This window comes from Tasmannia lanceolata, unplaced genomic scaffold, assembly GCF_043159265.1.
Source record: "Tasmannia lanceolata isolate RefF3 unplaced genomic scaffold, GAP_Taslan_0.1 ptg000037l, whole genome shotgun sequence".
Lineage (NCBI taxonomy): Eukaryota > Viridiplantae > Streptophyta > Magnoliopsida > Canellales > Winteraceae > Tasmannia > Tasmannia lanceolata.
The window spans coordinates 9,702,905-9,730,757 of NW_027518714.1; the positions used below are offsets into that span (position 1 = coordinate 9,702,905).

The 27,853-nt window shown below is 37.0% G+C and overlaps 1 protein-coding gene across 6 annotated transcripts; it reads left to right on the forward strand.

Moving 5' to 3' along the window:
- The first annotated feature begins 728 nt into the window (after positions 1-728).
- Positions 729-27,853, forward strand: LOC143862150 (double-stranded DNA-binding family protein). 6 transcript variants are annotated; one of them, XM_077373149.1, is made up of 7 exons: positions 741-910; positions 24,099-24,164; positions 24,262-24,311; positions 24,524-24,588; positions 27,080-27,171; positions 27,332-27,403; positions 27,529-27,853. In XM_077373149.1, the coding sequence occupies exons 1-7, from the start codon at positions 908-910 to the stop codon at positions 27,565-27,567; spliced, it is 387 nt and encodes a 128-aa protein (XP_077229264.1). In that variant the 5' UTR covers positions 741-907; the 3' UTR covers positions 27,568-27,853. The 6 variants fall into 6 exon arrangements, with proteins under 6 accessions (XP_077229262.1, XP_077229259.1, XP_077229261.1 ...); XM_077373148.1 differs by lacking the exon at positions 741-910 and adding an exon at positions 20,736-20,902; XM_077373147.1 differs by lacking the exons at positions 24,099-24,164; positions 24,262-24,311; positions 24,524-24,588; ... (1 more) ...; positions 27,332-27,403; positions 27,529-27,853 and adding exons at positions 12,089-12,209; positions 12,578-13,860 and having other exon boundaries at positions 729-910.

The window sequence follows — 27,853 nt, forward strand, 5'->3', positions numbered from 1 at the left end:
AGGGCTTGCTAGGCACTTTCGCCAAGAGCCATTTCGTGGCGGGCTTTTGCATGATAGAACAGCCACCTCTGATGAATTAACTGATTAAGACAAAATCTGTTAAAAAGTCAATCTGTATGCACGGTTGTTCTCACATGCAAAAGCCAGCCGCGAAATGTCTTTCTGTCAAAATTGGCTAGCAAATCCTATAAGGAAATTGATATGGAGACCGAGAGTACCGAACATGAGACCTGCAATGAGAATATGTCATGTGTACAAAAAAATTTGTTGTTGATTTTTCTAAATCAAAGGGTTGCTACGTCACTTGGCATGTTGTGGAAAGAATCAATTGGTTCGGTTCTGCTTTAGGTCCTATTAACGGTTTCCCTAGCATTATTCTTAATTTACAGTAAAATTATCATAAATTGAAGGTCTCTCAAAGTAAAAATTGATTGGGGTTGGTTCATGTCATTTTTTTTTAGTAAGGCTCTGTTTCTTTTGTTTTATGCTGTAAAAAAAGTAAAACAAGGACTATAAGTAAAATTTGCTTTTTAAGTAAAAAAAGTACGATATCTTAGAAATATTTTCCTTTTCAAACTTTTACATAAAATTCCTACAATCGAAACAAGGACTAAAATTCTCTATTTCCCTCTAAAATGTGGAAATAATAATAAAAAAAAAACCAGGGAAAACGTTTCCTCAAGAATTATTTTTCCTGCATTCCAAACAAAGCATAAAAGGAAAAACGAAAAGAAGAAAAAGAAAAGAAAAAGGAGAACGAAAAAGAGAGGCATCCGTAGTTCAACGCAGATGTTTTTTACCTTCATATATTAAATTAGGGTTGGGCACAACAGCGTTGTTGCTAGGAGGACCCTTGTCAGGAGAAGCTCCAGGAGTTTACGTTTTTTTGTTGAATAATCTTTCGAAAATGGTAAGCACCAACAAAACCCTCTTCTTCGTTTTCTTGTGCATCTGAAAAGTCTGAATTCTTTCTCTCTCTTCGATTTTTTTTTTCCTTTTTCCTGCTCAATTATTGTTGTTACAAACCAAGATATTTCCCTTTCTCTTCCCCCTCCCTTTTTTTAAAAATCTCCCGAGAAGTTTGAATCAGTTGGGAGTTAGTGTTTCCCAAGCTTCTTAGATTCTTTTGCCCCTTTTGTTCTAGATGGGTTCCATTTGGTAATTGATTGTTTAAGGTTATTTGTTTCTTATAACTTTACTTTTATTTTCGTTTACTTTTAGAACTAATGATCAATAATGATGTTTCCTGCCTAGATGGATCTCACTCAGGATAAAATAAATTAGTTTATATTATTTATTATCTTGTGGAATTTTATCTCTAGCTGTTGGTTTGGATCGGAGTTTTAGAGATAAGGGTCATCTAGATTGGATTGGTTAGTAGTTTTAGAAGAAGTGCTAAGTGGGTTTTTTTTTTAATAAATAACATGCAATCAGTCTTTGGAAATCAACGAAGAAATTATCACAGAAATTGTGTCTTGAGCACAAATCATGACAGATCTTTCCCTTGAAATACCCGTGGGCGACTTTCTGCATACATGGTTCAATGGGAGATAAAAAATAATAATTTGTCTCCAGTTTTAGAGGAAGTGCTAAGTGGGTTTTCTATTTATTCAATCGCTGGAAATTTATTCCATAAATGAATTAGATATTAGGGGATATCTGCTATACGTTGGTTCCTGGAGAAGGATTTTGGTTAATGGGGTGAGGAAGAGAAGAAGATTGAATTCATGGAGGGAGGGATCTACATACCAGAGGAGATTTTTGGCCTTTGCCGAGCAGAGGATCACGTAGGCAGAGATGGGGTGAAGGCATTGGCGGGGTTTTGCACTGGTAGATGGGGTAACTTGTCTTTTTTTCTGGTGAAGCCGAGGGTTTAACTTTGTATGAGAGGCATTTTACTAGGGGTTTGGTGGAGATGCAGACATCATTCTATCTTTGCTGGCGGAGTGAGTAGTCTCTTGGTCGCGTACTCGATTGACGCGGTCATAACTTATGAGAGTCAAAGGCGTTTTGATTGATTTTATGTAACAAAATGCGGACTCGGACAAGAATGCGGCCCAGGTAAAAGGGAGTCCTCGATGATGCGGAGGAGTTTAGGAGTTTTGAAACTATGGGATTTTTAGTTATTTCAAAGAGGCGACTGGCCTTTTATCCATTATTATGGGGATTGGTGAATTATACTTATTTTGCAGATGAAAATTTTGGCCCAATTAAACCCTTTATTCATGGGTTTAATGATTGAAATTTTCACTGGTGTACTATGGCTTCTTGATAGAAGTATTGGATGCTAAATGGAAATTTCAGTTTGATATTAAACATGCATTTTGGTATTCAATGGATATTCCTGCAAGTGAGTGACATTCCACCAATTTAAGGGTGGAGCCGTAGAGTGCATTGAGAGTGGTGAGGCACTTGAGCAGTTGGGTTACAATGATACTGCCCAAGGCTTCTCTTTTCCATCTTCCTTGCTAGTATGTTTATTATTGTTCACACTGGATTATGCAGATTGCATTCCGTCGATCTTGGCGGGATCAGTTAGCATGATGATGGGATGTTTTTTTGCATTTCGAGAGGCAATATTTTGTCGACAAACATCAATTCAGGAAAAAGGGAGCTAGTGTTGTCAAGAGAGTTGATTTAGAAGAAAATATATAGGGAAAACTACCAAAAACACCGCCATTCAAAAAAAAATTGTACCAAATACACCCTTCTAACTTTGTTAACCAAAATCCACCTATATTTGGGTTGATAGCAAAATTCACCACTTAAGTTATTGAAAACTTCATTAGCTATTCCTGATGTTTCTTCCATTTATGATTTTTTAATCCTAATCAAATCAATGTTTTTGGAATAATTTATTGTATGAATATTTACTTGCTCACCATATGCGTCGCAAGCATCTGTGGTGATTGTGTTTGTTGATCTGGTTCTCTGCCACTAGATTGTATGCATGACAAGGTAGCCCCTTACATGAAAACCAAACACTTGGGAAGCTACCAGAAGACTACTAAAGTACTATATTACCAGGAAACAACTTCTCTACTACTCTATGGGGACACGGGTAAAATGATATGTGCATGTTAGTGGGGTTAGTTAGATTGCGGTTATTAATTATGTGGTTATGGGTTTGAGGTTGTGGATGTTAGTTATTTCCTATGTGTTATGCAAGTGGGTTAGTGGGTAAGTGGGGTAGTGATGTAAAACTACCTTTATGCTTGTATTTAAGTTTGTATTTCAATGGAATGGAGAAGAGAAGAATTTTACAGCACAAAGGAGACTTTGTTCTAGGATAGTCATTGTTCCTCTCGAATCGAGCCATTAAGAGGTCTGGTTGCCTCGAATCAACCTCTCTCCTCCTCATTTCTATTTTCTATTTTGTTTATTTGTGTTACGGCCAATTAGGCACGTAACATAAAACAACCAAATGGAGCCTAAAGATCCAAACATCATAATCTTAATCAGAGAGGCATCCGATTGGAAGGGCCCAAACTTTCTCATCAGAATCTGTTGATTTTGCTTATTGTTTCCAATGACTGACTGATCATTAGATCTAAAAGTAAACGGGAAAAAAAAAACACGTTAAGTAATAAGAAACTAATAGACTACAGCAATCAATTACCAAATGGAACCCATCTAGAACAAAAGGGGCAAGAATCTAAGAAGCTTGGAAAAAAAGGTATCTGGTCTCAAGACAAGCCACTGATATTTAAGACTTGTGGAAGCCCATGTGGAAGAGAAGGGAAATATCTTGGTTTGTATCAGCAATAAAAAAAGCAGCAAAAAGGGTAAAAAAATGGAAGAGAAAGAAAGAATTCAGACTTTGAGATGCATAAGAAAATGACGAGGGTTTTGTTGGTGCGTACCATTTTCGAAAGATTAACAAAAAACACGGAGCTCCTCCTGAAAAGTGTCTTCCCAGCAACGATACGCGTTAGTGCCGGCCCTAATTTTATATAGAGATGGAAAAATTCTGCGTTGAAACCTATTGGATACCTCTCGTATTCCTTCTCTCTTTTTCTTTTTTTTCTAACCTTTTCGTTTGATAAATGTTATCGGCACAATATTTTGATATTTGCTCAAATCTAGGTGTCTCCTCTTCTTTAATTCGCTCTTGAGTGTTTTTTGGGAGATATATAGCCTTTTGCCCTTTTGACTAGGGTTGCAACTCGGGTTGGACGGGTCAGGTTGAGTTTTTTATTGGAAAGACCGAGTCAGGAGGATAGTGATTAATTTTCAAGGTTGTAGAACACAACAAATCTTCACACGCAAAACCCATGAGGCTCTGTTTCTTTTGAGATCGAGTCGGGCTTTTTAGGAAAGCCCAACCCAACCCAAGACCCATGATTTCTAAACCCGATCCAGGTTATTTTCGATCAGATTGTTGCAGGTTGGGAACCGACCAACCCAACGTGCAACCCTACTTTTGACAACTCTTTAAATAAAAGACAAGATGGATTGTGAAAATATCAAAAAATATGGTTGTGCTGATATCATTTCCCTTTCGTCTTTCCTTTTATATTTATGCCCCATTTGGAATGTAGGAAAAACATTTCTTGAGGAAAACTTTTTCCTAGGATTATTTTTATTTCCATATTTTAGAGGGAAATGAAGAATTTTAGGGATATCATTATAAATTAAAAAGGTCCCGCGAATAAAACTTAAACTGAGGTGGGTGAGGTCACTTTTTTCATGTGGAATCAAACAACGGAAAAGTAAGTAATTTTTGAAAAACTTTTCATCTTCGCAGATTTCTTTAATCGCCATGCTGATTTTCTCCAAGCCCTCTGCAAATCGTCGATGATCTTCCATCATTTTCAAAACCAATGCCTTGATCTACTGCAGATCTTCACGTATGGACTCCCAAAACTCCGAAGGCGCAGCGATGGAGCAAGATCGACCGCTCTGATACCACTTGTTACGTGCCTAATCGGCCGTAACACAAACAAACAAAAGGAAAATAGAAAAAGAGAGGGAAGATGTTGATTCGAGGCAACTGGACCTCCTAATGGGTCGATTCGAGAGGAACCATGACTCTCCTAGAACAAAGTCTCCTTTGTGCTATAAAATTCCTCTCTTCTCCATTCCATTGAAATGCAAACTTAAATACAAGCATAAAGGTAATTTTACATCACTACCCCACTTACCCACTAACCCACTTACATAACACATAGGAAATAACTAACATCCACAACCTTAAACCCATAGCCCCATAATTAATAACCACAATCTAACTAACCCCACTAACATGCACACATCATTTTACCCGTGTCCCCATAGAGTAGTAGAGAAGTTGTTTCCTGGTAAAATAGTACTTAAGTAGTCTTCTGGTAGCTTCCCAAGTGTTGTTTGGTTTTCATGTAAGGGGCTAGTAGAATGTTGGAAAAGTACAAGTTAGTGCATTTGGTTGTATGTAAAGGACTAGTAGAATGCTGGAAAAGTAGATCATGGTGCTTTTGGTTGTCCATGTCGGCTTGGTTTCTGCTCTACGTAGCCAATTGGCATCTATTTCTGGTGATTTTACTCAGGTCTCAAATGAAGAGTTCAATGCTTTGGTACAGTTGGGATTTGCGATTCATCTTGAGAGGGGTACTTTTACTGCTGGTTCCATGTTTGAAATCTATAATTATTGTTAAAGTATAAAAGATAAATAACGCCTTTCTCCAACAGCTTAAGCTTTTGGAGAAGTTGGTAAGTTAACATGGTATTAGAGCCAAAGGTCTCGAGTTCAAACCTCCCGGATAGCAAAAATTCACATGCGATGGTCGGCCCAAAGTGGGACCACATGTGCCATGTGTTTGCCAAGTGGGCCACACATGCGAGGGAGTGTTAAAGTATAAAAGATAAATAACGCCTTTCTCCAATAGCTTAAGCTTTTGGAGAAGTTGGTAAGTTAACAATTATAATAACCACACCTAAAGGGACAAACAGTGGGCAGTATGTAAGCTTATTGCCACTGAGAATTAAACAATATATTTAACAACTAACCAACAGTTGGTACTTGGAATGCCTTTTGCATTGATGTACCTTACATCCCTTATTTTGCTGTTTAGACTTTTATTTGTTACTTTTCGTAAAATAAGTTTATTATGAAGGGCAACTTAATTAATGTTCACTTCATATGTTAGCGTTATTCAGTTTTCTTATTGTTTGGTTTGTTTTTTCGGCATCATGTCCTTCGAATTCCCTAAGTTATGTCTGTTATGGTCATGCCTTTTTCAGGGATTGTATATATTGAAGACCTTTCTTCCCATATATATATGGAATCCTTTGACATTGCTATGACCTGGATATATTTCAAACCTGTTTCACAGCAGTTTTTTTAAATAAAAATTTCAACACCATGAATTGTGACTAATAGACATTTTCTGGGTTTAATCTGAACCATATTATGATTGAATTCATGCCCCAATTCATGGCTGTGTCACCCTGCGATTCTGGCAAGATTTTAAAGCGCAGGAACATATAGAAAAACAGAGCTTGCTGCTCAAAATAGACATTGCTCTATCAAAGATAATACATTTTAACATCCATTTTCATGAAAGTTCAAGAAAATGATATTGATTGCAAATAAATGCATTTCAATGCAAAACCACAAAAAAAAAGAAGACCCAAAGATATTGACATTAGATCATATTTAGTTTGAAATTAATTTCTTAAGCATACATGCATGTTGAAGTTCAAAGCATCACAACCCATAAAAGAGCAAGAAGTGGCAACAAGCTCGAATATACTCTACTGAAAAACTAACAGGTAACCTGGATATAATCTGAATGCTATAAGGGACATAGGGGACCCGTATGCTGCCTCAATCTATGCAATGATTGGAACATTATGAGAAAAGCAAAATAAAAGAGTAAAAAAATAGGGGTTCTGGTACCTTGTGTTTTAACGATGTTTCCAAGTGGTTGTTTCTATGGTGTGAGAGAACGAATAGGGAGTCAAGAGGCAGGGATTCTTCATGTAATGTTTTTGCTTGTAAAGAAATTTGTCTATTTTCCAGCAACTATAGCTAGGGAATCGTTAATCGGTAAGAGTAAGTTTCTTGAAAATTTATTGAGCAAAAGAGATTGGATATTAGGGGATATCTGCTATGCGTTGTGATGGAGATCGACGTTCCTTTCGAGTTTATTCTCGGCGGGGCTGCCCTAGAGGAGCTCTGTAGAGATCTTTTTATTGTTATTTGTGCCCCTTAGGGATCTTTTTGTTATTTTTAGTGTTATTAGGGGTATTTTGGGGCATATTTGATTTGTTAGGGTTATTTACAAGTTTCTCTTTTATGGATTTAATTGCCTATTTATAGGCAAAGCTACAGCTCTTTTGTTTACCTTTGAAGATTAATTGAATTGAATTAAACTTTGAGTGCTTCTTCCTCTCTAATTTCTTATAAAAATAAAAAGATCTCTATGGGGCTCCTCGAGGGCGGCCCCGCCGAGAATAAACTCTCAAGGGACGTTGATCTCCATCACGTTGGTTCCTGGAGAACAAGTTTGGTCAATGGGGTGAGGAGAAGAAGTTTGAGTTCATGGAAGTAGGGAGGGAGGGACGAAGGGATCTACATACCAGTGCCAGAGGAGTTTTTGGCCTTTCTCGAACAGAGGATCACGTAGGCAGAGTGGGAGCGAAGGATGGGCTGGGTTTTGCACTGGTAGAAGTGGTAGCTCATCTTTTTTTGGTGAAGCCGAGGGTTTTACTTTTACCACAAAAAACCCTCATATAAGAGGTGTTTTACTAGTGGTTTGGTGGAGATGCACACATCATGCTACCTAGGCCGATGGAGTAAAGTAGTCTCCTGGAGTTTGGAAACCAAACACCCCTAGCAGTCGGCGTGGTAAAACTCTGATCAACACCTAGTAAAGCCAATCTCTTAAGCAACTAAATAGAGCCTTAAGCTCATTTATTACTAGAAGAAAAACAAGAAAAGGGGATTTTCCTCGGTTTCAAAACGCGGATGGCCGGATGCAGGTCAAAAGGCGCCTAAAGAAAATCCTAGTTGACTCGGCATGACCTGGTCAATTACTCGGTTGATTTGGCTGAGTATTCGGCTGATTTGGTCATAACTTGAGAGACTCAAAGGAGTTTGATTGACTTAATGGAGCAAAATGTGGACTCGGACAAGAATGCGACCTAGGTAGAAGGGAGTCCACGATGATGCGGGGGAGTTTTGAAACTATGGGATTTTTGGTTATTTCAAAGAGGCAACCGGCCTTTCATCCAATATTATTGGGATTGGTGAATTATTCTTATTTTGGATATGGCAAATTTGACCCAATTAACCCTTTATTCATGGTTGAAATTTTCACTGGTGTACTTTTTCTTCTTGATAGAAGTTTTGGATGCTAAACAGAAATTTCAGTTCCATATTAAACATTTATTCTGGTATTCAATGGATGCTCCTGCAAGTGAGTGACTGACATTCCACCACTTCAAGGGTAGAGTGCATTGAGTGGTGAGGTACTTGAGCAGTTGGGTTACAATGATACTGCCCAAGGCTTCTCTTTTCCATCTTCGCATGCTAGTATGTTTATTATTGTTGCTCACACTGGATTATGAATAGCATTCCGATCTTGGCGGGATTAGTTAGCATGATAATAGGATGCTTTTCTGCAATTTGGGAGGCAAGATATTGTTGAGAAACATCAATTCAGGAAAAAGGAGCTACTGTTGTCAAGAGAATTGATTTAGAGGAAAATATATAGGGAAAACTACCAAAAACATCCTTGTTCTAATTTTCTTCAAAAATAAAAAACATCCTTGTTCTAATTTTGTAAACCAAAATCCCTATATATTGTGGTTGATAACCAAAGTCACCACTTAAGTTATTGAAACTTCATCAGCTATTTCTGATGTTTGTTCCACTTACAATTTTTTTTATCCTTATCAAATCAATATTTTCTTGCATAATTTGTTGTATGAATATTTACTTGACATAAACCCGGACGGGTGTGGCTCTTTGGCTTAAAGTCATGGGTATGCTCCCCAGTGACAAGAGTTCGAACCCCGCTGTAGTAAACCCGATGTGCGTGGTTTACGGATGATTGCGTGCATCCATAGGGATTAGTCCTGCCCTAAAATGGCGTGGGGATACTATGTCATAAAAAAATATTTACTTGACATAGGTTTTGAGGACCACACAACCCACTTGCTCACAATATGCGTGGCAAGCGTATGTGGTGATCGAGTTTGTTGATCTGGTTCTCTACCACTAGATTGTATGCATGACAAGGTAGGCCTCACACCGATTGGACTATATCGACCCTCGATAAAAAATGCCTTTTGAAGCATTTGTTTTAAAAAAAAATTGACCATTGAGACTTGTAGGCCTCGATCAATCTTGAGTCAAGACTTTCTATAAGCGGATCCTACTGTGAATGGATCAACATCAAGTGCATCCTACTTTAGATGGGTCACAGTGATCTTAACCATCAACCTATGGCTCACAAGAGATGGTTCAAAAGATGAAACATGTCCATTTGGAATTCACACAAGGGCATGTTTGGATCCGGGGAAAAGAAAATTATAGAAAATAATATTTCCTTGGAAACTTTTTTACGGGTTATTATTTTCGGGATTTTTTTCGACATTTTGGTTAACATCCATTAATTTTCAAGAATTTTAAATTCTTTGATTTGGTTCCAGCCCTTTAAACAAATATGAGAAATGTATTTCTCCACAACAACCGATGGCCCTCTCCTCTCCTAAATTGGGAGCACTTTTTGTGATATTCAATTGATTCTGCAGTACAAAACAATTTGGCCTTTTTAAACTAGAAGTTATGTTCATGAATCAAAACGCAATTAACTGGAAGCTATATTCAATTGATGCTGCAACAAAAAGATGATGTTTCTAGTTTCACTCAACCTTTGACACAACCCATGCAAATGAAATGGATGCCTTCCACTGCAAATTTCTGGAAGGAGAACCAGCTTGTCACTTTGTGAGCTGATCAATTGCTTTGGGTGACAAATATCTCGGTCTTGGGGGCTTTGGGGTGCCATCAGGCACCATCTTTGAGCCATCACACTTCATTTTCTTGTATTCCAAGTCGACGTAAACGCTTGATGTGCCGCTTTCACGACCATCATTTTTCTGCAGCTTCACTTTGTAGGCGATGGTAAGTGCCATGTACCACGTTGCGGAAATCTGATCTCGAAATCTGAAGTAATACATGAAGTGAAAAGATATGTGATAAACAACAGAAACCCTCGAAAACGACGAAAAGGAATTATAGAAGGACTCTCAATAATGTAGCAAAATCGAAATGGTTTAAAAGCACACAGAAACTCTAGGATACTTAAAAAACTCACATAATAAACAACAATATCATAGCAAAATCGAAATGGTATTACGAGAAATCTCACCAAATTACCAAAACAGAGGATTCTTAAGATTTCAACCAAACACTAGGTTTTCTCACCGAAGCACCGAAGCACCAGGTTTTTTCATTTAAAAAAGAAGTGACTGATTCTATGCTATTTGTGTTTCTTCTCTTTTTTGCTTAGGTTTATTTTCCAAAATCCCTACAAACCCTTTTCGCCGTCCAAAATAAGCCGCAAACGGTCGTGCGGAGCAAGATCAATTGACGGTTCCAAGGAAGAAGAAGTAGTTCATGGGGTTTTCTGAACAAGAGATGGGGGGCCAATCTATTGATGGCTTGTGACAGGGAGTCTTCAACGAAGCATAAGCAGTTTCCATTTGATGGGGTTTTCCAACGAAGCAGAAGCATCCTTCAACAAAGCAGAAACAGTCATTTTGACGAGGGTTTCCTTCAATGAAGCAGAAACATTTGTTTTCTCTTCAATGGGGTTTCCATTTGATGTGCAGTCTTCAACGAAGAACAGGTAGTGGTGTGAAAGGGAGAAATGGAAAGATCATAGAGGGAAAAGAGAGAAGCACGAAATATAAGAAATTTATTTTATTTGAAAAGAAAATAATAGGCCTTACTGGGTTTTCTACTTTCCCACTTTTTGAGAAATGTTTTATTCGAGAATTTCAAAATCTATATTCCAGCAGTTAACCAAACCTTGGACTTTTTATTTTTTAGAGAGTTTTTTTTTTCTTTCAAGAAAACAAAATCCCTAGATCCAAGCATGCCCAAAATGAAAGGTTGATGTCATCCAAGCAATGTCAAATCTCTCGTGATGTCCTATACATGGCGGGCCAACTAGATGGATGGTCGAGATCAAAATCCAATTCATCCAATAGAAACTTATATTAAGCAATTAAAATCCTGTGACAAAAAAATAAATTTTATTTAATAGCTGTTAATTGAAATTCTATTTGACTTGTTTAAAATATTAAAATGGTTACCGGTCAAAAAAAATATTAAAATGGGTAAAATTGGAAGAAAATAGTATTTAAGTAAGGAGATTAGATTGAAGGAGATTTTGGTTATTATGTAAAAGTAAAGGGATTTTGGTTGTGAAACTACATTCGAGGGCTTTTTTGGTAATTCTAAAAAATATATCGCAAGTTGTTCGAGAGAACATATATATATAACTTCGTATAATTGGTATATGGAACTTTTAATGAAATATATTTGCTGGTAACTTTTGTTTGAACAAATGAGAAGTAAAATAACATCAATAACTTCAAGTGAGAGGAGCCAAAAAATTAAATGTTTGGATTTTGTGGATGTTTTCTTCAAGAAGTAACTGCACCTAGTGGTCTTATAGATTTCAGTATGTCTGCCTATTGCAAATATCAAGTATTCTTTTGCTTTTTCTAAGTTTTTGGTGTCTATGGTTTTGTCAGTCAATGATGATCCACAATATTTCTATTCATTCACATGTCTAACTATATTGTGATGTCAGTTTTGGATTCGAAGCCATCAAGAATTCAGAGTTTTGACTTTTGACAGGCTATTCCTTAGGAGTGTAAGAGATATGCTTGTTTTTTTTTTTTTTTTTGAGGAACATTAATGCTCAGAGGTTGCTCTCAGTACTATTAATGGAATTATCGCATGCCTATGTTTTTCTTATCTTTTATATTCATTCTTTCAATTTCATAGAAGATTATTTAAAGATAAGGCTTTTGTGTTTTCATCTTTATTATAGAATGCGTGCATTTTTTATTTTATTTTAATGGTTAGCTTGCAGCATCTTGAAGAAGCTTTTGGATCTAATCCGTCCATAAATAAATCCAGGGAGGCAGATGAATGGAGGCAGTTGATGCTTAGGATTTTGTCGACTGAAGCAAGGGAAAGACGTAAGGTTAGCTCTATATGTGGTTTTTTTTAATACGTTGCTTGCCAACAGTGATAGTCTTTTTATATTCTTTAAGTAAAATGTGTTTAGGGACATGTCGTCGAAGGTCTGAATTTTCTTGGAGTGTTACTGAATTTTTCCTGTCCATTCATCAATACTCAACAATACTGTGAAGTTCCTTCCACTATTCAGTTGTGAATCAGTAACGATTTTTATTCGGTTGCCACATAGGGTGTTGTGAACCACTATTCAAAAATTATCTTTGACATTTTCAATTTATTGTGATATTATCACTATAGTTCTTTGCGAGAAATATGTGTGTGTGTGTGTGTCTTGTTCGTTGCTTCTTATGAAATGGATTTTCTGCCTTCTAGGTTTACCAATGGAAGAAGAAACTACGGTCAACGGCATAGAACCAGTTGTCGATCCGACGGCAAATGGAATCTCGAAGAAAGGTGGGGATCTCGGCAAGGATAATGAGGTTTCAGATCTACACATAAAGATCGAAATCTTAGAAGAGGAGAAATATGAACAGAGCGAGAAAATCAAGTTCCTGATGCAGGAAATCGAAGGATTCAAGAAAAATGAGGTGGAGATGGAGGAAAAATTGGAAGAACTGCAAAAGGAGATTGATAGATCCAAAGATGATCTGAACGCGTTGGAAAGCATCGCGGCTCGAGCGGCGGACCTCGAGATTGATAACTCTCGGTTGCAGCATGATCTCATCATGATGAGTTCGGAAGGCGAAGAAGTCGCTGCAGAGCTCCGACAGCTAAAAGAGGCCTTTAAAGACCCGAAACATATCAGCAAAGAGAAAGACTCAAAGATTGAAATTCTTGAGAAGGAGAGGGCTTCTCTGACACAACAGATAGAGTGGGAAAGCGATAATATGCAAATATTGAAGGAGATGATGGAAATCCAAATGCGACATCTGGAGGAAAAGCTATCAGTCTTGGAAATCCAGAAAGCCAAGGTTGAAGTAGAGGCTAAAGCTAAAATATCAGAAAAGGAGAATGAAATTCTTCAGGTGCAGAAGGAGTTGGAGGGATCGAAGTTTGAGTTCTCGGAACATTGTTCTGATTTGCAGAGGTCGCACAATGAAAAAGATGAAATATCAGCCTTGGTATCTTCTCTACAAGAAAACCTAAAGCAATCTGAAGAGAAATTCAGAGCAATGGAAGCAAATGTTTATCGGCTGCAGAATGATCTGAAGGAATCCAAAGAGAAGAACTCGGAACTGGATGCAGAGAAATTGGAGATGGAAAAGAGACTTTTAGCAGTGGAGAAGGTGGGGTGTACGAAGTTTCCATGGCCTGCGGCGGCGGCGGCATCAACGGGGACAGTTGCTGCAGCCTTGGCAATGGTCTATCTGAAATACGCAAGGCAAAGGTAAAGTCCTTGGGGTTTCTTTTCTATTTTCTCTTTTATGGGTTTTGATGCAGCCTTGAAAAATTAATAAAAAAAAACACCATTAAGGAAAAAGAGGCGTCCCAAAGTTGAGATCTTGAGACTGCTCTTCTTTTTTCCTTTTTCTCTTAGGTTATCTTGTGTTGTTTTGTTCTTGCAAACTAAGTACTTCTACTTTATAATTTTAATTTGTGATGTTGTCACACTATTGTTTGAAGCAATGATAGATGACTGAGAGTGAGAGATGCAATTTTGCTTGCTGTAGTTTCATTTTTTTTTCTTCAGTCTCATCATTTACAGAGTTTCTGTAATTCTTGCATCTCTTTTCTCTACTGCGGATGGATTGCTTATCAGAGCACAACCATAGAATTTGTTTATGTTATTTGGATGAGGTGTTTAGAGGAGGGAACAGTAAGATCACAGCCCAATTGGGTGGGCTTGCAAAAGGAATTGCTCAAAGCAAAAGTGCACAAAAGTCACATGCACTACGAGAGCATCCCCATTGTGTGGTTGGCTGAGATCTCATTCATTTGATTTAGGCCTGAAAATATTTAACATCCAAAGGTTCTTCTTTAAAAAATTGCCCATAAAAGCATCTTTGGCTTGAGGGGACAGGTGGAATAACTCACAAGATAAACAGTCTTGATCATTGTGACCATTCCACCATGTACGTGGGCCTATAGGGCTGTAGGAGGACAACAAATCTTTCCTTCCAAGGGTTAATTGGCATTACTCCATTGTTGCGTGGTTGTCTAAAATCGAAAGGCCAGTATCTTTACCAAAATAGTTGGACAATAATACCGGAAAGGATCCCACTCACTGCTCACTTGTCTTGAATTTTTGTAGGAAAATGCTAAAAGAAACGGGGTTTTGTGCTCTTCTTAAAGCACACTCATTAGCCCCATTTGTGCCCTGGTGTGAGATCCGGTGATCGGATTATAACTATAAGTTTGGCCAAATGCCATTGAGAATACCTTGATTGGATAGTCATAGGCTCTAATCCATCAAGCCATGTTTGGATTATAAGAAAAATATTTTTCCTTCTACAATTTTGCTTTCATAATATGATTAAGGGCTTGCTAGGCACTTTCGCCAAGAGCCATTTCATCCCTTTTATTCCATTCCGGCAATCCAAACACACACAGCTTCTCCTTTTTTCAGGTCAAGCTTAGTATTAAAAAATATTTAAGGCCTTTTTTGTATTGCAAGAATTTTTGGGAAAAGTTTGGAGAGGAAAAGTTTTTCAAAAATTACTTACTTTTCCGTTGTTTGATTCCATATGAAAAAAGTGACCTCACCCACCTCAGTTTAAGTTTTATTCGGAGGACCTTTTTAATTTATAATGATATCCCTAAAATTCTTCATTTTCCTCCAAAATATGGAAATAAAAATAATCCTAGGAAAAAGTTTTCCTCAAGAAATGTTTTTCCTACATTCCAAATGGGGCATAAATATAAAAGGAAAGACGAAAGGGAAATGATATCAGCACAACCATATTTTTTGATATTTTCACAATCCATCTTGTCTTTTATTTAAAGAGTTGTCAAAAGTAGGGTTGCACGTTGGGTCGGTCGGTTCCCAACCTGCAACAATCTGATCGAAAATAACCTGGATCGGGTTTAGAAATCATGGGTCTTGGTTTGGGTTGGGCTTTCCTAAAAAGCTCGACCCAATCTCAAAAGAAACAGAGCCTCGTGGTTTTGCGTGTGAAGATTTGTTGTGTTCTACAACCTTGAAAATTAGTCACTATCCTCCTGACTCGGTCTTTCCGATAAAAAAACTCAACCTGACCTATCCAACCCGAGTTGCAACACTAGTCAAAAGGGCAAAAGGCTATATATCTCCCAAAAAACACTCAAGAGCGAATTAAAGAAGATGAGACACCTGGATTTGTGCAAATATCAAAATATTGTGCCGATAACATTTATCAAATGAAAAGGTTAGAAAAAAAAAAAAAAAGAGAGAAGGAATACGAGAGGTATCCAATAGGTTTCAACGCAGAATTTTTCCATCTCTAAATAAAATTAGGGCCGGCACTAACGCGTATCGTTGCTGGGAAGACACTTTTCAGGAGGAGCTCCGTGTTTTTTGCTAATCTTTCGAAAATGGTACGCACCAACAAAACCCTCGTCATTTTCTTATGCATCTCAAAGTCTGAATTCTTTCTTTCTCTTCGATTTTTTTACCCTTTTTGCTGCTTTTTTTATTGCTGATACAAACCAAGATATTTCCCTTCTCTTCCACATGGGCTTCCACAAATCTTAAATATCAGTGGCTTGTCTTGAGACCAGATACCTTTTTTTAAAAATTATCCCGAGAAGTTTGAATCAGTTGGGGTTTAGTGTTTTCCAAGCTTCTTAGATTCTTGCCCCTTTTGTTTTAGATGGGTTCCATTTGGTAATTGATTGCTGTAGTCTATTAGTTTCTTATTACTTAACGTGTTTTTTTTTTCCCGTTTACTTTTAGATCTAATGATCAGTAAGGCATTGGAAACAATAAGCAAAATCAACAGATTCTAATGAGAAAGTTTGGGCCCTTCCAATCGGATGCCTCTCCGATTAAGATTATGATGTTTGGATCTTTAGGCTCCATTTGGTTGTTTTATGTTACGTGTCTAATTGGCCGTAACACAAATAAACAAAATAGAAAATAGAAATGAGGAGGAGAGAGGTTGATTCGAGGCAACCAGACCTCTTAATGGCTCGATTCGAGAGGAACCACGACTATCCTAGAACAAAGTCTCCTTTGTGCTGTAAAATTCTTCTCTTCTCCATTCCATTGAAATACAAACTTAAATACAAGCATAAAGGTAGTTTTACATCACTACCCCACTTACCCACTAACCCACTTGCATAACACATAGGAAATAACTAACATCCACAACCTCAAACCCATAACCACAATCTAACTAACCCCACTAACATGCACATATCATTTTACCCGTGTCCCCATAGAGTAGTAGAGAAGTTGTTTCCTGGTAAAATAGTACTTAAGTAGCCTTCTTGCAGCTTCCCAAGTGTTGTTTGGTTTTCATGTAAGGGGCTACCTTGTCATGCATACAATCTAGTGGCAGGGAACCAGATCAACAAACACAATCACCACAGTCCACAGATGCTTGCGACGCATATGGTGAGCAAGTAAATATTCATACAATAAATTATGCCAAAAACATTGATTTGATTAGGATTAAAAAATCATAAATGGAAGAAACATCAGGAATAGCTAATGAAGTTTTCAATAACTTAAGTGGTGACTTTTGTTATCAACCCAAATATAGGTGGATTTTGGTTAACAAAGTTAGAAGGGTGTATTTGGTACAATTTTTTTTTTGAATGGCGGTGTTTTTGGTAGTTTTCCCTATATATTTTCTTCTAAATCAACTCTCTTGACAACACTAGCTCCTTTTTTCCTGAATTGATGTTTGTCGACAAAATATTGCTTCTCGAAATGCAGAAAAACATCCCATCATCATGCTAACTGATCCCGCCAAGATCGACGGAATGCAATCTGCATAATCGAGTGTGAACAATAATAAACATACTAGCAAGGAAGATGGAAAAGAGAAGCCTTGGGCAGTATCATTGTAACCCAACTGCTCAAGTGCCTCACCACTCTCAATGCACTCTACGGCTCCACCCTTAAATTGGTGGAATGTCACTCACTTGCAGGAATATCGATTGAATACCAAAATGCATGTTTAATATCAAACTGAAATTTCCATTTAGCATCCAATACTTCTATCAAGAAGCCATAGTACACCAGTGAAAATTTCAACCATTAAACCCATGAATAAAGGGTTAATTGGGCCAAAATTTTCATCTGCAAAATAAGTATAATTCACCAATCCCCATAATAATGGATAAAAGGCCAGTCGCCTCTTTGAAATAACTAAAATTATAATAACCACACCTGAAGGGACAAACAATGGGCAGTTGTCCTGTTTAACATAATCCTCACGAGCGCTTCTTGAACTATGCGCTCGGATTCAGCATCCAATGCACTCGTTGCTTCATCTAGAAGAAGGATCTTAGGGTTCTTCAGAATTGCCCTTGCAATTGCAATCCTCTGTTTTTGACCACCATACAGTTGGGTCCCATGCTCACCAACCATTGTGTCTGGAACAGAGACCTTAAATATCTTATACTTGAGTTTCTGGAACAGAGACCTTAAATATCAATAGGATGCTTTGTAAAATAATTAATCTGGACTAATTTTGATAAAATCATTTAAATATTCAAATTAATTTAAAGCGTTATGAAAATTTTCAGAATACTCTAATTTTCCAGTATGTATTCAATCCTTAAGGTACTTAATCAGAAACTTTAAAAATCTAAGACTTCCTTTGTAAACTTGCTATTCTAAGTTAGTTTGAATGCAAGGGTTGAATTCATAATCGTTTTCTCTTTGCGATCGGCCTTGGAAAGTTTAAGCATCTAAGTTATAATATGTTGTTGACTCCGAGGTCTTTGTCCACGAAAATCCTGAGAATATGCCACACAATAATATCTTATAACTTATATACCAAATTGTTTAAGGGTGGAGAGCACAATTCTCTTCCATGAATGCAACCCAAGCATGAGACGGGTCAACCCATAGAGCCTTAGGTTTTAAATATTAAGAACCTTTAAAAAGAACTGAAAATCATTCTCTTAATGAATTCGGGTTGGGCAAACCCAAGTTCAAATTGATTTTGGAACCGTTGGATTACGGTCCCACCTTGTAGGAGTCCTAGAGTTAGGAGTTCAGACTCATCACGGCCGGTTGCTATTATTATCAATTGACCCTTAGATTAGTTTCACTAGTCAATACATTTTCTCTTTAGGACAAGCCTAGTTAACTTAGGATGTAGGGCCCACTTGCATTACTTTAGGGAATATTTTGCACTTACATAGGACCATATATCATCTTAGATGGAGTCCTAGGATTTTAAAATCTACACAACTTGAATTAAATAATCTCTCTTAAACTGTTGAAATAGTCAGTCCAATCTAGATCGGTGTCCTAGATGTCTTAGGCATGTAGCTTAGTTTAGGCCACCGAACTACGTCGACTCTGATCCCAGTGAGGCTTGGGTACGTACGCAGCTTGGATGCTTAGATGGCATACCAAGCACGAGTCGACCCTACGCATATTTTAGTAAGGTTTTAGGGTTGTTTTATTTATTTCTTAACAATTTTTCAAACCTTAAATTAAATTGATTAAAACACTTACTATTTTTCCAAAAATTAGATTTTAAGAGAACTCTCACATAGATGGAACCAAACCAAATCTAGAGAATCAAAAGACGCATCTAGGAACTATATGAAAATTTTGCATATCCCATTGTCTATAGATCAAGAGAGTTTTAATGAGCTTATTAAAAGAAATTTAAGTGAGTTAATCTTTGAAATTGAAGACTGAATTTTCGGGCAAGAATGGAGCATATGGTGATAATCCAGCATACCTTCCATTCATGTAATCAGGTAACGAACCTAAACTTCTGGGATCGCAGATCATTGCAGTGTCACTTATGGGTCTTAGGTCCCTTACCTAGGTGGCGACTCTGGTCATCCTCTTTTGCTTGAAATTCATATTTCTTTTGTGATCCCAAGTTCACGGAAAAGATGATTTATAATAATAATAAAAAGCACACACCATTCGCGTGGGTACGAGAGACCAAGAGGGGGAGGCGGGTCATGCCCTTCTCGCGGGGTCGGGTCTCACAGTTTGGCGACTCTGCTGGGGATACCTAATTTCATTAAAATTTCAAAGGATAACTCATTTTAATTTATTTTAATTGGCTCATGAAAACTCTATCTTATATCTTATATGCTTGATAGATTAGTTTGTCTGTTTTGCTTTATTTTCTCATCACATTATACTGCAAACTTAATTTAACAAAATCTGAAGGCATCTTAGATTGCGCAAACTTATTTCAAACACTTACATCACTTGCATCCAAACCCCTGCATCTCACTTACACACACGTCCTATCTAGGCTTAGTTAAATAACCACACCTGAAAGGGACAAACAATGGGCAGTATGTAAGCTCATTGCCGCTGAGAATTAAACAATATATTTAACAACTAACCAACAGTTGGTACTTGGAATGCCTTTTGCATTGATGTACCGTACATCCCTTATTTTGCTCTTTAGACTTTTATACTTTTATACTTTAAACACTCTCTCACATGTGTGGCCCACTTGGCAAACAAATGGCACATGTGGTCCCACTTTGGGCCGACCATCGCATGTGAATTTTTGCTATCCGGGAGGTTTGAACTCGAGACCTTTGGGTCTGATACCATGTTAACTTACCAACTTCTCCAAAAGCTTAAGCTGTTGGAGAAAGGCGTTATTTATCTTTTATACTTTAACAATAATTATAGATTTCAAACATGGAACCAGCAGTAAAAGTACCCATCTCAAGATGAATCTCAAATCCCAATTGTACCAAAGCATTGAACTCTTCATTTGAGACCTGAATAAAATCACCAGAAATAGATGCCAATTGGCTACGTAGAGCCGAAACCAAGCCGTGAAATAGATGCCAATTTCCGTGAAATTGGCTAGCAAATACCATAAGGAAATTGATATGGAGACCGAGAGTACCGAGCATGGGACCTGCAATGAGAATATGTCATGTGTACAAAAAAATTTGTTGTTGATTTTTCTAAATCAAAGGGTTGGTTCGGTTCTGTTTTAGGTCCTATTCACGGTTTCCCTAGCATTATTCTTAATTTACAGTAAAATTATCATAAATTAAAGGTCTCTCAAAGTAAAAATTGATTAGGGTTGGTTCATGTCATTTTTTCAGTAAGGCTTGTTTCTTTCGACGTAAAAATGGATGTAAAATTTGTTTTATGTTGTAAAAAAAGTAAAACAAGGACTATAAGTAAAATTTGATTATTTAACAAAAAGTAAAATTCGGTTTTTACGTTTTTAAGTTAAAAAAGTAAGATATCTTAGAAATGTTTTCCTTTCCAAACTTTTCCATAAAATTCCTACAATATAAACAAGGACTAAAATTCTCTATTTCCCTCTAAAATGTGGAAATAAAAAAAAAACCAGGGAAAACTTTTCCTTAAGAATTATTTTTCCTTCATTCCAAACGGGGCATAAAAGGAAAAACGAAAGGAAGGAAAAAAAAAAAGGAGAACGAAAAAGAGAGGCATCCGTAGTTCAACGCAGATGTTTTTTATCTTCATATATTAAATTAGGGTTGGGCACAACAGCGTTGTTGCTGGGAGGACCCTTGTCAGGAGAAGCTCCAGGAGTTTACGTTTTTTTGTTGAATAATCTTTCGAAAATGGTAAGCACCAACAAAACCCTCTTCTTCGTTTTCTTATGCATCTGAAAAGTCTGAATTCTTTCTCTCTCTTCGATTTTATTTTATTTTATTTTTCCTTTTTCCTGCTTAATTATTGTTGTTACAAACCAAGATATTTCCCTTTCTCTTCTCCCTTTTTTAAAAAAAATCTCCTGAGAAGTTTGAATCAGTTGGGAGTTAGTGTTTCCCAAGCTTCTTAGATTCTTTTGCCCCTTTTGTTCTAGATGGGTTCCATTTGGTAATTGATTGTTTAAGGTTATTTGTTTCTTATTACTTTACTTTTATTTTCGTTTACTTTTAGAACTAATGATCAATAAGGATGTTTCCTGCCTAGATGGATCTCACTTAGGATAAAATAAATTAGTTTATATTATTTATTATCTTGTGGAATTTTATCTCTAGCTGTTGGAATGGATCGGAGTTTTAGAGATAAGGGTCATCTAGATTGGATTGGTTAGTAGTTTTAGAAGAAGTGCTAAGTGGGTTTTTTTTTTAATAAATAACATGTAATCAGTCTTTGGAAATTAACGAAGAAATTATCACAGAAATTGTGTCTTGAGCACAAATGATGACGGATCTTTCCCTTGAAATACCCGTGGGCGACTTTCTGCATACATGGTTCAATGGGAGATAAAAAATAATAATTTATCTCCAGTTTTAGAGGAAGTGCTAAGTGGGTTTTCTATTTATTCAATCGCTGGAAATTTATTCCATAAATGAATTAGATATTAGGGGATATCTGCTATACGTTGGTTCCTGGAGAAGGATTTTGGTTAATGGGGTGAGGAAGAGAAGAAGATTGAATTCATGGAGGGAGGGATCTACATACCAGAGGAGATTTTTGGCCTTTGCTGAGCAGAGGATCACGTAGGCAGAGATGGGGTGAAGGCATTGGCGGGGTTTTGCACTGGTAGATGGGGTAACTTGTCTTTTTCTTTTCTTTTTTCTGGTGAAGCCGAGGGTTTAAAAAAAAAAAAAAAACCTTTGTATAAGAGGCATTTTACTAGGGGTTTGGTGGAGATGCAGACATCATGCTATCTTTGCTGGCGGAGTGAGTAGTCTCTTGGTCGCGTACTCGATTGACGCGGTCATAACTTATGAGAGTCAAAGGCGTTTTGATTGATTTTATGTAACAAAATGCGGACTCGGACAAGAATGCGGCCCGGGTAAAAGGGAGTCCTCGATGATGCGGAGGAGTTTAGGAGTTTTGAAACTATGGGATTTTTAGTTATTTCAAAGAGGTGACTGGCCTTTTATCCATTATTATGGGGATTGGTGAATTATACTTATTTTGCAGATGAAAATTTTGGCCCAATTAACCCTTTATTCATGGGTTTAATGGTTGAAATTTTCACTGGTGTACTATGGCTTCTTGATAGAAGTATTGGATGCTAAATGGAAATTTCAGTTTGATATTAAACATGCATTTTGGTATTCAATGGATATTCCTGCAAGTGAGTGACATTCCACCAATTTAAGGGTGGAGCTGTAGAGTGCATTGAGAGTGGTGAGGCACTTGAGCAGTTGGGTTACAATGATACTGCCCAAGGCTTCTCTTTTCCATCTTCCTTGCTAGTATGTTTATTATTGTTCACACTGGATTATGCAGATTGCATTCCGTCGATCTTGGCGGGATCAGTTAGCATGATGATGGGATGTTTTTCTGCATTTCAAGAGGCAATATTTTGTCGACAAACATCAATTCAGGAAAAAAGGAGCTAGTGTTGTCAAGAGAGTTGATTTAGAAGAAAATATATAGGGAAAACTACCAAAAACACCGCCATTCAAAAAAAAAAATTGTACCAAATACACCCTTCTAACTTTGTTAACCAAAATCCACCTATATTTGGGTTGATGACAAAAGTCACCACTTAAGTTATTGAAAACTTCATTAGCTATTCCTGATGTTTCTTCCATTTATGATTTTTTAATCCTAATCAAATCAATGTTTTTGGCATAATTTATTGTATGAATATTTACTTGCTCACCATATGCGTCGCAAGCATCTGTGGTGATTGTGTTTGTTGATCTGGTTCTCTGCCACTAGATTGTATGCATGACAAGGTAGGCCTCACGCCAATTGGACTATATTGACCCTGGATTAAAAAATGCCTTTTAGGCATTTGTTTAAAAAAATAAAATTGACCATTGACATTTGTTGGCCTTGATCAATCTATACTTTCTACCCAAAAAAAAAATCTAGACTTTCTATATGTGAATCTTACCGTGAATGGGTCAACATCAAGTGGGTCCAACTTTAGATGGGTCATAATGACCCTAACCATCAACCTATGGCTCACAAGGGATGATTTAAAAGATGGAAAAACAAGTAAAAAAGAAACTTATGTCCATTTGGAATTCCCAAAGTGGAAGCTTAATGTCATCCGTGCAATGCCAAATCTCTTGTGATGTCCCATACGTGGTGGGCCAACTAGATGAACGGTTGAGATCAAGCATCCAATTCATCTGTTAAAACGGGTACCGTTAAAATATAAATGGGTAAAATTGGAAGAAAATAGTATTTAAGTAATGAGATTAGATTGAAGGGGATTTTGGTTGAGAACAGTGTTTAAAAATGCGGATGCGGGTCAAAATATGGAATGCGGAACATGGCCAAGGGAAATGGAGTCGAATCGGGGGAGTCCACGATTATGCGCATGAGTTCTACTATGGTTGAGAAACTACATTCGAGGGTTTTTTTTTGTAATTCTCAAAAATATATTCCAAGCTGTTCGAGAGAACAAATTTATAACTTTTGGGGAACTTTAATGAAATATAGTTGCTGGTAGCTTTTATTTGAACAAATGAGAAGTAAAATAATATCAATAACTTCAAGTGAGAGGAGCCGAAAAATTTACATGTTTGGATTATGTAGATGTTATCTTCAAGAGGTAACTGCACCTAGTGTTCTTATAGATATCAGTATGTCTGCCTATTACAAATATCAACTATTCTTTTGCTTTTTCTAAGTTTTTGGTGTCTATGTTTTTGTTAGTCGATGATGATCCACAATATTTCTATTCATTTATAGGTTTAACTATATTGTTATGTCAGTTTTGGATTTGAAACCATCAAGAATTCAGAGTTTTGACAGGCTATTCCTTAGGACTGCTGGAGATATGCTTTTTTTTATTTGGAACATTATATACTCCTGAATAAATGTATCTTTTCTAATTAGGATGATCCAGAATTAGAAGCCATTAGGCAAAGAAGAATGCAGGAGTTAATGGCACAGCGGGGCGTTGTAAGTAATACTCTTTGAGCATGAATGGATTCTTCATATGTAAACTTAATTTCTTTCTACAATGCTGTTGCTAATGAATTTCATTGTCTTTTTTTAGGGGAATCAACAAAACACAGAACAGCAAAAGGCACAGGAAACTGCTCAGAGGTTGGTCTCAGTGATATTAATGGAATTATGGCATGCCTATGTTTTTTTTTTATTTGTTTTAATTCTTTCAATTTCATAGATGATTATTTAAAGATAAGATTTTTTGTTTTTTATCTCTATTATAGAATGCGTCATTTTTTTTTTTTTGAATGGTTAGTTTGCATGCATCTTGAGGAAACTTTTAGACCTAATCCATCCATTAATAAATCCAGGGAAGCAGATGAACAGAGGCAGATGATGCTTAGTCAGATTTTGTCGACTGAAGCAAGAGAAAGAAGTAAGTTTAGTATGTTGCTTGCCAACAGTGATGGTCATTTTATAGTCTTTAAGTAAAATGTGTTTAGGGACATGTTGTTAAAGGTCTGCATTTTCTTGGAGTGTTACTGAATTTTTCTTGTCCATTCAACAATACTGTGAAGTTCCTTCCACTCTTCAGTTGTGGACCAGTAGTGATTGTTACTTATTTGGGTGCCACATAGGGTGTTTTGAACCACCATTCGAAAATTATGTTTGATATTTTCAATTTATTGTGATATTATCTATATAGTTCGTTGCGAGAAATTCATACATAGATATACATATGTATATGGCATATGTATATGTATGTATGTATGTACACACACACACACACACACACACACACACACACACACATATATATATATATATATATATATGAGTTTTTATATGGTGCCCGACCTTCAAGTACCGTCAAAACGGTACCACCCGTGATATTTGATCCAACAGCAGCCCACTTTGTAAGAGGCTGCTGTCGGATCAAATATCAAGGGTGGTACTTTTGAAGTACCACCTTCACGGGACTTGACAGTCGGGCATCATATAATTTCTCATGTCTATATATATATATATATATATATGAGGAAAAGGATTGTATGCTCGAGCGTACCAAGCTTATTGTACGCTCGAGTGCCCCAATCACATGGGTCCCACATTTTTTGTGGTGATCCAAAGCAATCATTTGCAAGGCCCTATCATAGATACGGTGTGTACCAAAAATCAGCTCCATTGAATCATCCTAACCCCTCCAAAAGTGGAGGGCAAAAATGGGCAGATTTGTGGTCTCTCCATTTTGCCCTCCACAAATGGATGGGTTAGGATGATCCTATGGAGCTGATTTTTGGCACACACCCCATCTATGTAAGGGCCTTTCAAATGAATGCTTTGGATCATCCTAACAAAGTGGGCCCACATGTGATTGGGCACTTGAGCGTACCATAAGCTTGGTACGCTCGAGCGTTCAATCCTTTTCCTCATATATATATATATATATATATATATATATATATATATTGGTGTGTGTATTTGAATGATTGAGCTTTATTGATCAAGAAAGAGCAAGGGAACCCTCAACAAGGTGGTCAAGGGCTACAATCAACCACTGCCAAAACCAATTACAATAACACCCTCAAGGAGGAAGTGGATCAAACACCTCAATAGCCATTCTCTGCCAACACTAGCCCTAGCCAATTGATTGGTCTCACCATTGGCGGAGCAAAGGACATGCTGGAAAGAAGTTGCATGCCCCTCCACTGTGTCCAAGACCTCCATGGCATCAATGATTCTCCATGGCACATGGGATAATAATAAAATTACACTACCAATGAAAATTGAAAATATAAAATATAAACTACTCAAGGCATGCATGCAAGATTACTTCTACGAAGCACTAAATAAAATTATTTTTTTGAATGGTAGCGTTAAATTAAATTATAACAAATTACATCTCAAAATGTTTCCTCAGCTTTTCCTCATAGCATCTTCGAAAATGTCAAATTTGAACTCCAAAACTTGCATGAATCAAAGCTCGTTCTACAGAGGCTAGGATGGGAAAAGTTTGGTGTTTACCAAATCACCACTTTGAATTAGGCTTCTGAATTCTCGAACTGTTTAGATATTTTTGTATCTTTACAGATAGTTCGTTCAGGCTTGTCGATTCTTTTGGTCTAACTCTATTTTTTGTTGAACTCAGTTATTCAGCCGAATTCTGTTGTGTTCTTTGGATTCAGTTCTTGGAAGTGGTCTCCTTATATTGGTTTTAGACTTTTAGATCTTTTTTTTTTGAAAGATGACAAATTCTCACTAATATTCTAAAAATTACATTGGGGACCAGGAGTCCCTCCTGTAGTCGTTACATAGTAACAGACAAAGCTGGCCAGGGCATACCCCGAGCCAAAACGTCGACTTAGACTTTTAGATCTTAGGGAGAAATAGAAAAAAATTTCCAATTGGATACTAAATGCTTTTTGGTTTAAGTCTTGTCAAGAATTTGAAACAATGGCCCAGATTTATTTTGACTGAAAGATATCTTCTTTCGGCTGAGTTCAAGGTCTAGGATGAAAGTATGGTTTTAGATTGAGACTTCATTTTTAGGGCATGCTTATCTTGTTCCTACGCCTAGAAATTGCCTTGGGAGAAAACACATTAGAGCTGGGTTCTGCATTAGTTTCGAAGTCGATGCAAACCCTAGTTTTTTTTTTTTATGGCCGATTGGAGTACCTATGGGTTGATTGGTCAATTTGTGGTGCGGCCGTGATTTTCTAGTATGTGCCAAAAGTAGACCAGTTTTGTGAAGAGAGGCTGATTTTGTATGGAATTATGGAAGCCAATGAAGTGATTTATGTTGTCTACTTATACATTGAGTTTCTTGAAATCCTATCTCTGGTCTTTAATATTTTGTTTTCTTTGGCAATATACCATTAGTCATGATTTAAAGCTTTATTAATCTAGTACTGCCGTGATATTATCAGTTGCGCGGATTGCATTGGTGAAACCTGAGAAGGCAAGAGGAGTCGAAGATGTTATACTGCGAGCTGCCCAAATGGGACAGATAGCTGAGAAGGCAAGGCAAAACAAATTATTCATTCAACTTATGAACACACGTCTAGGATATCTTTAGAAGGATTGTTGTAAATTTGACTTTTTTCTTGCTTTTTGGTAGCTGTGGTTCAGTTATAGATTCTGATTTTGGTAAGAGCTATGATCATTTGTGCCATTTTCAGGTTTCTGAAGCAAGGTTGATTTCGCTGCTTGAACAGATCAACAACCAAACAAGCAAGCAGACTAAAGTTACAGTAAGTGTTCCATTTATACGGCTATTTATTGAGTGTAACCAATAGCATAAGATTCAATCTGTTTGTTTTTCATTGGCATCTTGATATTTATAAAGTTCAGAAACCCTAATGCTTTGATCCTTCAGATCCAGAGGCGTCGCAGTGTTCTTGACGATGATGATTAGCTGTACCGGAAGCAGTTACAAGCGTATTGGTTGTTAAAGTTCTTAAAGTAAATATTCTCTGCTATGTAATCCTGCCACTTCAGAATGATCAGGGCCATAACTATGCCCACCAATATTTAATGTTGAGTATTTAACATGCAAAATACTCATCTATCCATGACTGTGACGGGCCATGTGTCGGGCACTCGGTCGGTGTCCATTATGAGAATGGTTGTGTAGACATGGTCTCAGTTTTTTTCCAGAGTTTATAGCACTCTGCAGGGAAATATTAAGGTTGGTGCTTGCA

Bases quoted from the DNA above. Each gene is read 5' to 3' on its own strand.
- LOC143862150 (XM_077373144.1), top strand. From the start codon at position 12,168: ATGCTTAGGATTTTGTCGACTGAAGCAAGGGAAAGAC. The intron at 12,205-12,577 runs GTAAGGTTAGCT...TCTGCCTTCTAG, and splicing joins GACTGAAGCAAGGGAAAGAC to GTTTACCAATGGAAGAAGAA.